The sequence below is a fragment of the Orycteropus afer genome, unplaced genomic scaffold (assembly GCF_000298275.1).
Source record: "Orycteropus afer afer isolate SDZICR_OR568_19922 unplaced genomic scaffold, OryAfe1.0 scaffold01345, whole genome shotgun sequence".
Classification (NCBI taxonomy): Eukaryota; Metazoa; Chordata; class Mammalia; order Tubulidentata; family Orycteropodidae; genus Orycteropus; species Orycteropus afer.
The window spans coordinates 34,579-45,169 of record NW_006922932.1 but is presented as its reverse complement, the minus strand read 5'-3'; the positions used below and the strand labels follow the sequence as shown (position 1 = coordinate 45,169).

The window sequence follows — 10,591 nt, the reverse complement described above, 5'->3', positions numbered from 1 at the left end:
TTGTAAATTTTCACCCAAATCACAATAAAAACAAACAAACAAACAAACAAACAGGCATGTTACCAAAGTCAGAGTTGTCTCTCTTGTCAAAGAAGAGCTTGGACCCGACCCTCTGGACAACGATATCCCAGGAATACACTGAGCGGGTGCAGCTCATCAGTGTGGCCAGAATGGCATCAGTGGCAAACACGTTTCCCTGAGTTTTTGCCAGCTGCAAGGAGGACAAGACAGATGGGTCTGAGGACACTCTTCAGCTAAGTGCCCACGCAGAGGGAAGGAGCCCTGTGCTTGCTGCCATACAGTCCCTTAGTAACAAGGGGCCCTTCTGCAGACATGACCTCCCCAGGGGCAAAGGTCCTGAGTGCAGCTGCCTGGGTGAGGCAGTGCCTTTCTGTTCACAGCTCTGAGCTGCAGCTCATGGAGCACTCGCCAGATTCCAGGAAAGTGGTTCACAATGGTGAATCCTTGCCCCGATGGCGTGTGGTGAGTATATGCACTAAGGCTGCGGAGAGCAGAAGCTGGGAAGCAGCTACGTGCAGCATAGCTGGCATCCAAATCCAGCTCCTCCGAACACCAGAGGTGAGGCCCAGCCAGCAAACGCCTCTGTTCACACCCACTGGCAAGTCTGGTTCAGAACCTTTACTAAAGGAGTCTCCCAGGCCCACACTCCATCTACAGGTCCCTGGGGTCCCTGTGCTTTCTGAGCGGCCTCCACTGCAGAAGCTGGCGGCATCTGTAAACAGTGGAGGGGCGGTAAGGCGTGGGTACCTTTCTGATGACAGGGTCGTCCGTGGTGGTGACAGTGTGGAAGATGCGTTTGATGCTCCGCAGCGGCTTCTCGTTCCGCGTGGTGATACGGTCAAAGGCTTTATCGTAGTACTCCAGGGCCCCGCAACACTCGCTGAGGGGAGAGCAGGTGAGACTCATCAAAGGCTTTGTCGTGGCATTCCAGAGCTCTGCAACGCCCACTGAGGGGAGGGCAGTGAGACAGGCCAGGTAAAGGGAAAGAAGACCTACTTAATGGCAAGACCCTCGTTCTCAGCCCAGGCTGCAAAGCAAAACCACGTAGGAGGCATTAAAAATGCCGGCGTTGGTTGACAACCCCTGATCTGGGCACCCTGCAGCAGGTGCTAAAGCCCCTCAGGTGGTTCTAATATGTAGCCCAATGCTTATTTCTCGTTTTTTCCCTTTAAATCATGGAATCAGATGTCTGATCCAGAGTCCAACATGTAACTAGATGAAAACAGCTTCTCTGACTAGAACAGGAGGCGAATTCCAGTGCTTGCTGAATTTCCGGAGCCCTCAGCTCCTGACGTGGCTCCCGGAGCACCGAGAACACAACCGTTCCAGCCCAACTGCCCCATTTTAAAGACAGGGAGACTGAGGTCAAGACAGGGAGATGATGAGTCACAGAGGCACCCAGGTGGGCTGACGCTAAGCTGCCTGTCACTGCAGTGCCTCCTCAAAGCATCAGCTTTCTGAAGAAACTATTCTTTCTTTCTGCCAAAAGGGATATGCAACTTAACCTCATTCTCTTTCACTAAGGATGTCAGGAAATAGCAAGAAATCTGAAGCTGTGTACCGGTACCCTTCTTTCTGCTTTTCCTCCCTTGACCATAATTTTTCAAATACAATTGTTGATCTCAGTATCTTTTGATTAACCCCATTTACCCATTGCCATAGAGTCAGATCTGACTCCTAGCAACCCCTCCCTGGGTTTCTGAGGCGGTATCACTACAGAAGTAGATTGCCCAACCTTCCTTCCATAGAGTGGCTGGTGGGTTTGAACCACCAGCCTTCTGGTTAGCAGTCAAATGCCTTAGGCACTACGCTACCAGAGCTCTCCTGTCTTTTGATTCAGTGGCTTCAAATTCTTTTTGGAAATACTAGGGTGTAATACTCATCACCATCTGCCCCCCCACCCCCAGCACAGTGACAGGTTGTGAAAGATGCTGCTCACATGTCCTGTGGTTCCGACACTTCCAAGTAGCGCATCTTCATTAACTGGGGAAAGTCCATTTCTTCTTTTACTTCCCAGTCACTGCGAACTTCGACTGAAGAATCTCGGGGCTTCTGTAGCAAAAAAAATCATTGGAGGAGAAACAAAGCCAGTGGAATAGAATGAACAAACCAAACCACAGCCAGTGCAAAGAAAAAAGAAGCAAAAGATGGACTGACAGTACGAACGGGGAACATACAATGAACATTTACCATGTAGTGGCTGTTTTAGAAGCAGGCATTCTTGACTCTTAGGAGTTGCAACCTAGAGGAGGCCTGAAGGGATCAAGAGTTCAAAAACAAATGGAATTCCCCCCAAGAGAAATGAAAATGTATGTAAAGAAAGACCTACATATAGACATTTACAGCAGGATTTTCACAACAGTCAAAAACTGGGAACAACCCAAATGTTCATCAGCTTATGAATGAAGAAATGAAGTGTGGTATGGCCATCAAATGGAGTATTACTCAGCCATAAACAGAAATAAATACTGACATGAGTGCTAACACGGATGAAGCCTGAAAACACTTTGCTCGTAAAAGAAGTCCGTCACACAAATCACAGGTTGAATGATTCCATTTGTAAGTAGTAGTCACAATAACCCAACCTAGACAGTGCCCAGCTGACCACAGAAAGGGAGCACTTATAGGAGGTCCTGCACAGAGTAGGGGAAAAATGTGTGACAAAACTCAAAATCATAACAAAAGAAAAAAAAAAAAGACTGGGCTTACTGGTCTGATAGAGACTGGTACAACCCCTAAGACTATCACTCTCAGACAGCCTTCAAGCCTGGAACTGAACTCACCTCTGGGGCTCAGCTTTTAGGCAAACAACAGACAGGCCTATAAGGTGAACAAAAAGACCAGGGAGGTACCCACTCCTTACAACAATCAACCATATGAGATCAAAAGGGCAGCATCTGCCCAAGGATAAAGCTCAGAAGGCAGGAAGGGACAGGAAAGAAGGACCAAGGGCAACGGTAACCACAGGCAAGGGTAACTGTTAAATGGAAAATGAATTTGCTCTGTGAACTTTCACCCAAATCACAATTAGGAGGAAAAAAAAATGAAATACTTGGAACAGCAAATCCAATGTGATGAAAAATAGACTAGTGACTATCTAGGGCTGAGGGGTGGTGGTGGATGGCAAGGTGTGGTACGGTGGATCGCTGGTGGTCCGTCTAGTTGTGGTCTTGTGATTCCCATCAGATGACTGTGTGGGACTATGCAAATGTGAGGTGCCCGTGGCCCACCAAGGGGACTAGACAGCTTGCTGATTATGTAAATAAAGGGGCATGGCTTTGGGTGGGTGGGACCATGGAAGTAACATGTATGGACCCCTAACATGGGGACTGGTCAGTTTTGCCATCTGCTAGGCTTAAAATGAACCATTCCAGACAGAAAAGGGGGGAATCTTGCTGCCATCAAGAAAGAAAAGCCAGGAGTGGAATGTGTCCTTTGGACCTGAGAATCTTGCACTGAACCTCCTTGACCCAGGAGATAAAGAGCTATAACCTTTGCTGAGATGGCAAGAAGCAGCAGCAGAGAAATGGGGCAGCAGAGCCACTCGGCCGAGGAGGGGAGATGCCAAGGGGCTACGAGGCCAGAGGTGCCTGCAGGCACGGCTGAGAAGAGCTGTCCTGATGGAAGACACGTATCCTGAGTCGCTTCCGATCCTGAAACACGACTTACTACTTCCCCAATAAACACAATTTTGAGCACTGTCACTCGAGTTGTGTGGTCATTGCAATGAAGTATGGAACCCAGCAGAGAAGGACAGACTGCTGTGGGAGGACAGCTGGTGTCATAATTGGTCAAGAGGTTGGAGGGTAGAGCCGTGTCTGACTTCTGCTTCTCAGGAATCAGCCTTGGGCTGCTGATCTTGGTCCTCCTCCCTACCTCGTAAAGCTACAAGGAGGTCACCCTCACGTCATTTTTACACAAGGTAACTGCTAAGGTTATGGGGTTTCTTTCCGGGGTGATGAAAATGTTCCAAAATTGACAGTGGTAATAGTTGTACAGAGCTGTGAATAGATGGAAAACCGTGGATTGTACACTTTAAACGGGTACACTGGATGATGCGTGAGCTATTCTCAATATAGCTGGTACAAAACCAAAGAAACAAAACAAATGGAATCCCTAGACAGATTCTGGTCTGGATACCCTACCTGTGATTTCTGGTCCCATTTTTGCCTCACTCCAAACTGCTTCTGGAATTTCTTCTGTAGTCGAATGCGCTCTCTGCAAAGACAGACAAATTGTGCTCTCAGACAAACTGGTGCTTCTTCAAAAGGCAGAAGCTGCCATTCCTTCAGTTGGCCTCAACTCCACTGTCTTTGCACTGTAGAAAATGGGGTCTCAGTAAGAAGGAACAGGCCAAATGGGTGCAGTGCAAGCACAGATGCCAGAAGAGGCACACTGCCCCCCAATATTGACCAGGTGTGATTCAGTCTGAGAGTACTGACTGCCCACTAGCAGCCCCCACCCAGACAGGGCAGGGGGCTTACAGAACATGGTGTGAATGGGACCCTCAGGAGTTGTGTCATAGCCACAGCCACAGCCACAGCCACAGCCACAGCCACAGCCACAAGGTTTCCCTGATTAAGGTGACGCTGCTTTCCGCCAGTGCTCATGCCCACCAGCAAGCAGTCTTCTGCCCACTCTATCTGCCACGAACCCACTTTTGGAGAAGGATGCAAGGGCTATAAAGGTGGCATAACCTGCTTTAGGAGTTAACAAAAACAAAACAAAACAACAACAACAAAATACATGTATTTCTGCAATGGTGGGGAAAGCAGCTATCCTTTTGCTCCAGTTCCACGATTCAGTCTGAGAATAACCTGTCCTGGCCGATGGGAGTCCTACCTCTCTTTCTGCTTAGCACTCTTAGGCAGGGTCTGCAGGTTGAACTGCAGCATGTTCCGTCGATCTTTGTCTCGGCGGAGGTTCCGCTGGGATCGGGGGGAAAAAAAAATCTGCGTTAAACGCCAGGAGATTTGGCTTACACTAGGCCGTGCAGAACTCTTAAGGGCCCACGTTCTATATACTCCTCTACAGAATCAAGTCGGGGGGTTTTAGTGGCACAAGTACTTGGAATTAGCTTGGATTTATTCCCACAACATAACTCTCCACTGAAAGAAGTTTACTGGGTCTTATTAGAGTAGCTAAAGGAGCTCTGGGGACACAGTGGTCAAAGCATTTGGCTGCTAACTAAAAGGTCAGCAATTCAAACCCAGCTGCTCTACAGGAGAAAGATGAGGCAGTCTGCTTCTATAAAGATTTACAGCTTGGAATCCCTATGGGGCAGTTCTCCCCTGTCTTACAGGGTTGCTGCGAGTTGGAATTGACTTGATGGCACTATTTTTTTTTTTTTTCTTAGAGTTGGTGAGTTTGCCTCTTTATGTAGTAAGATGTAGCCCAACTGGACCGTCTACTCAATAAAGCCTGCATACAGCAATTAAGTGAGGCTGCAGGCACAGACTCACCCTTTTATCCAACAGAGACAGACAGCTGGTAGGACAAACACCCTTTCTTAGCACAGGACGGGTATGATGTCCAAGCTACTGGTTAACAAAAACCCAAACTATTAAAGCATATTACTGAACCCAGTACAAGCTTACTGTAGCACACATTGGTCAGGCCAATGACAACACACTGAACAGCTACTTGGGATTCACTAGAGACCTCTGACAACTTGCTCTCCTCTAATGGGTCCATCGGCATTTTTAGCACCAGCCGATGGCCAACAGTAACAGCCCCAAGATGCACAGGCTCCGGCCTACCTGTGCAAACCTCATCCGGTTCCGCTGGTAGGCAGTCTTCTGTGTACGTGCTGTATCCACCAGCTGGAAGCTGGTTTCATCTTCCTCGTGGAAATACGCATACTGACTTCCACCACCAAACTGTGAGGAATACTTGTCTGAAAAAAGAGGTGACTGTCAGTAATTACGACCACCCACAGACTTCAGCCGTGCTGCTTACAGCATGCTCTCCAGACCAGCAGCGTGCCCGGGAGCCTGCCAGAAATGCACTCATAGGCCCCACCCCAGACCTCAGGCATCAGAACCAGCGGTTTAACCAGATCCCCAGGTGATGTGCATGAACATTCAGGTACCACCACTTTTCACGATGCGGTGCCCAGAGCAGACGTGTAATGGATCAGGATGCACCTTCTGCCAACCTCAGCCTCAGGTATTCCGAAGCGAGTGTTCCACACGGCCACTTCCTATCCACCTTACTGGGATCTTAAAACCAGGGTTTGTTAAGCCTGGGGTCCACTGATGGGCTTGAGAGGTTCAGTAAATCCAAGCCATGGATTGTAAAGTGAGGATGTGTGCGCACAGATTTTTATAAGGGTCCATGGCTCCCCCAGCAGTGGGAGGGATCCCCACTCCCCTAATCTAACAGCTAACCTGCTTCAAGTTTCCACTCAAGCCTTTTCAATGAAGTCTCAGTTTTGGGGCTGTTTCAAAAAAGGGAGTGTGCAGTCCAGAATATGCTCCTGAAAACGGAATTCTTATCGGCATTCCCTTCCCATCCTAGAGCCCTTTCAGATGGAAGTTACTAGAACAGGAACAACCAATTCTCTCAAGGCCCCAATATGGGCAGTCAGTTTCAGAGTACTTACTTGTGTACCTCTTATCCTGGTACGTGGCACCCGTCCAGTCTGCCACCTATTCAGAGCAGCAAGAAAGAGAGAACGCACAGGTCAGCCAGGCATGCTTCTGTTGACCCAGAAACCCCTGACCAAGTTAAAGGAGGACACAGTGTGATCAAGTATCAGAAGAACTGGATCATAGCGTCTTTGTAAGGACCCAGCTCTCCTCTGACTACTTCCAGAGGTCAGGACCTTTCTCAGCTGGCATCACTATTAGGAGCATAGGGGCTAAGCTTTTGAGAGAATAAAACGCAACGAGGAACTCCTGGGCAGTAACAGCCCCAGCTTGAAAGAGGCAAAGTCCTGCTGACAGGCAAGTACCTTTCCTAGCCGGTCTCCTTTGCTGAATGGCTGGTAGGGCATATCCCGAAACTGCTCGGGAACTGCACAGGGGCCCCAGCCCGAGGGGTTATCCTGGATCACAGGTGTCATGAACTTCGCCATCTTCTAAAACCTTAAAGATACAAATAAGGTGAGTAGTTGCATGAACCTCAAAGTACAAGTCCTCTATGTGAGGTGAGCTTGACACAACCGATGAAAATTCAAAAAGCAACACACAAAAATGGAACCCTCAACTACCGAGCCACTGCTGTTATAGAAATAATGCTGTGAATACTTAAAACTCATTCGGTGGCTAACCAAATTGATGCATCATACCCCATTAGTTTTGTGATGCTCATTAGCTCAACTGTGACGTCTTTGAAATGGAGCTGCACCTCGTTGGATGGCACGTCACAGCTTAACTGGCCCCTTTTCTTTGTGTTACATAAATAAATGGTGCTTCTTAAAATCAGCGTGCCTCACAGATCTGAAGGAGCTCTAGTGTTGCAATGGTTAAAGTACCTGGTTGGCGGTTCACACAAACCAGCCGCTCCATGGGAGAAAGATGAGACAACTGGCTTCCATAAAGATGTACAGCCTTGGGAACCCTATGGGCCAGTTCCACTCTGTCCTAGACGGTTGCTATTAGTTGTAATATACTCAATGGCAGTGGGTCTGGTTTTTGGTTTCACAGATGTGATGAAATCTGGTAACCCTTTTTCAAGCATAACAACCACAATGTGGTACTTAGAAACACTTTCAACCAGGCACACAGTCTCCTCACCTATAGAATAAATGGAATCTCAGCTTTTCGTATACTCGAAAGTCACTGTGTAAGTCTTAGTTAACATACAAGACAAGGCTTCCTTTGTAAAATGCCACACGATCACTATTTAGGACTTGTGAAATACATCTACACACATAGTGGTGAGAAAAAAAGAGTCCATACGTGTTCTTCCAATACTCTATCATCAGTGCAAATCCTGTGTGCAGAGCAAGCAGCTAGAGCTAGGCACAAGGCCTGCCAGGACGCTGAGGTCACCATAAACCATAGGTTAAAAGCCACCACTATGGAATCCACACCTATGACGGGTACCAGGCATTGTTTTTAGTGTATGATGGGTACCAGGCATTGTTTTTACTGTTAACCATGCATGGCTTCCTTAAAACCTCCCAACAATCCTGTGAGGTGGAAACCAGCGTGATTCCCACCTCAGATAAGAAAACAGAGGCACAAAGGTGAGAAACCTCAAGTCTCAATGCCGGTTGCTAAGGAATCTGACTCTGGGCAGCGTGGCTCCAGAGTCCATCCTCTGCCTGATGCTATAGTTCCTCTCAAGGGCATATAAACCAAGGCTCCCAGAGCAGAGGTGTGCCTCACAGTCCCCACCCAAAACTACGCACTTACCACCCATCACAACCCTCCCAGAGTGCTCCAAACCTTAGTGCCCAAAGATTCACCACCCAAGTGTTTCCTGGAAGCTGGAGAGCAAATCCAGAGCAGAGCTCCCTGAACTTGGTGCACTCTCTCACCATCCAAGATGGAGAGACCGAGGCTCGCCACAGGGCTAACACTTGGGTGACAGCAACAGGCAATGACGCTCGAGTGTCACCCTCCAACTCAGAACTTAAGCCCTGTTACTGGAAGAGGACAGAAGGAAAGGGTGCTGGTCTCAACGATCCACATTCAACAAGTATTTATTGACCTATATGCAGGAGGTGGCATGCCAGAGATTTGAGCCGTAATGCCTTAGGCACTTGACCACTAACCAGAAGGCTGGCGGTTCAAATCCACCAGCCACTCCTCAGAAGGAAGATGGGGCAATCTACTTCGGTAGTGATACCGCCTCGGAAACCCAAAGAGGGATCGCTGAGTCGGATCCGGATTTTCTCTCAAATCTCCCTCCAGATTTGAGAGAAAAAAATTGGAAGCTCAGCGAAACCACTCAAGTTGACCCGTCCATAATTTCAAAACCGACTAGATTTAAAGCGCGGGCTATCTTGAGGCCAGGCTTCTTTTCATTCTATTAGAGCCGGGCAGCAGTTTGAGAAAATTTGGGTCTTTCAGACCATACATGACGTTACAATAACGATGTCTCCAAATACACTTTCTTTTAGTTTAGTTGCTCTGTCAGAAGCTCAAGAAGAAAACTGCTCCAACGCTTGACATACGCTTTTCCAGGGGCTGGGAGGAAGCCCTCTGGCTCCAGCCCATGTAAAACAGAGCAGAATGGAACCAGCAGAGGAAATGGAACCGTTTGCGAACGCTGGACTTGAGAGCTACGCTGGCCACAGCACTGTGTAGATAGATGACGGAGGCTACCACAGATCGTACTGGGCAACTCCCAGGGGAAGAGGGTCTTCAGGTCAGAGAACAATTCTCGTTCATCCTAACTTCTCATTTCAAAGAAAACGAACCTCTGAGCTGTGCATTCCTCAGGGCAGGGGCCGAATATCGCTTAGCTTGACGCCTCCCGATGCCCGACTCGTAAAACTCAGGAGAACCTGAGACCCCACTACGTTAAGTAGCAACCAAATATACCCAAACCGTGCGCACTAAGCGGAGCTTAAAGTCAGAGACTTCACCCACTGTCTGGACCCCGCACCCCGTAGTGTGCCGAACTCGGAGGCCCCAAAAGTAGACTTGTGCTCTGCCCAGCTGAAGAACAGCGGCAACAGGAGAGGACGTAAACGAGGTCTCTTCCGGGAGGCCCATGAAGCCCAGATCCAGCCCGAACCGGCTCTGGAGAGCCTCAGGATCCCACGCAACACACAGCTCACCTGCAACGGCCTCGGCCGTCCCCGATGGCAGGAGATGGTCCCGGTAAGAAATCGAAGCCACCAGCTGCACTCGGAGGAACCGGGAAAAGAAGGAAGATGCGCACGCAGTCGCCGGCGCCGTAAACACGACAGGCGCTGTCGTAAAACGTTCACCAGCTTCTTCCGAGTTCGGCGGAAGGACGCACGAGCCGTAAAGCTAAGGTAACCTGTTGTTGTTGTTGTTGTTGTTTGCCGTCCAGTCGTCCCGACTCATAGCGACCCCTCCTTGGGTTTCCGAGGCAGTATCACTACGGAAGTAGGATTGCCCAACCTTCCTTCCGAGGAGTGGCTGGTGGATTTGAACCGCCAGCCTTCTGGTGAGCAGTCAAGTGCCTTAGGCACTATGCTACCAGAGCTCCTAAGGTAACCTAGACAGTCGTTATTGCTCTTTGCGAGGTGTGAGCATTAGCCTCTGAGACGCCAAGACGCAAAAGGTGTGATTACAGTTACGTCAGGCAGCATTGAAACGTGGCGGCCGTGCAATCGAAGCTGGGGCCCGGGAGAGGCTGACATATTCTCAGTATCCCAGAATGCTCCACTGAACTCTTCCGCCCCTCTGTATCCCACAATGCCCTGCGGCTCCCAAGTCCTCTTTAATCATCTCGTTTGATTCTTATAGCTAGGGGGCGGGGCGAATGGCTTAGGTAGAGTACTCTCTCTCCTTCTACAGTTCCGAAAACAGGACCAGGAGTGTAAAATGATCTACTTAGTTAAGACTGCTAATTTAGGAGCAAAACCCTCAAACTCATCTGCCATCAATCGACTTGGACTCATAGCGACTCTGTAGGACAGGGT

The 10,591-nt window shown here is 49.0% G+C and overlaps 1 protein-coding gene across 1 annotated transcript in view; it reads right to left on the bottom strand.

The window, feature by feature from the left end:
• The window catches only part of LOC103213149 (eukaryotic translation initiation factor 3 subunit D), a 42,599-nt gene extending 35,500 nt beyond the window's left edge, over positions 1-7,099 (bottom strand). The window contains exons 1-8 of the mRNA XM_042783464.1: positions 6,977-7,099; positions 6,626-6,671; positions 5,781-5,917; positions 4,864-4,949; positions 4,167-4,239; positions 1,961-2,073; positions 769-901; positions 64-211 (exon numbers count right to left, since the gene is read on the bottom strand). Of these exons, the coding sequence (XP_042639398.1) occupies positions 64-211; positions 769-901; positions 1,961-2,073; positions 4,167-4,239; positions 4,864-4,949; positions 5,781-5,917; positions 6,626-6,671; positions 6,977-7,099 (859 nt within the window). The remainder of the gene's footprint in view (positions 1-63; positions 212-768; positions 902-1,960; positions 2,074-4,166; positions 4,240-4,863; positions 4,950-5,780; positions 5,918-6,625; positions 6,672-6,976) is intronic.
• Positions 7,100-10,591: the final 3,492 nt, after the last annotated feature.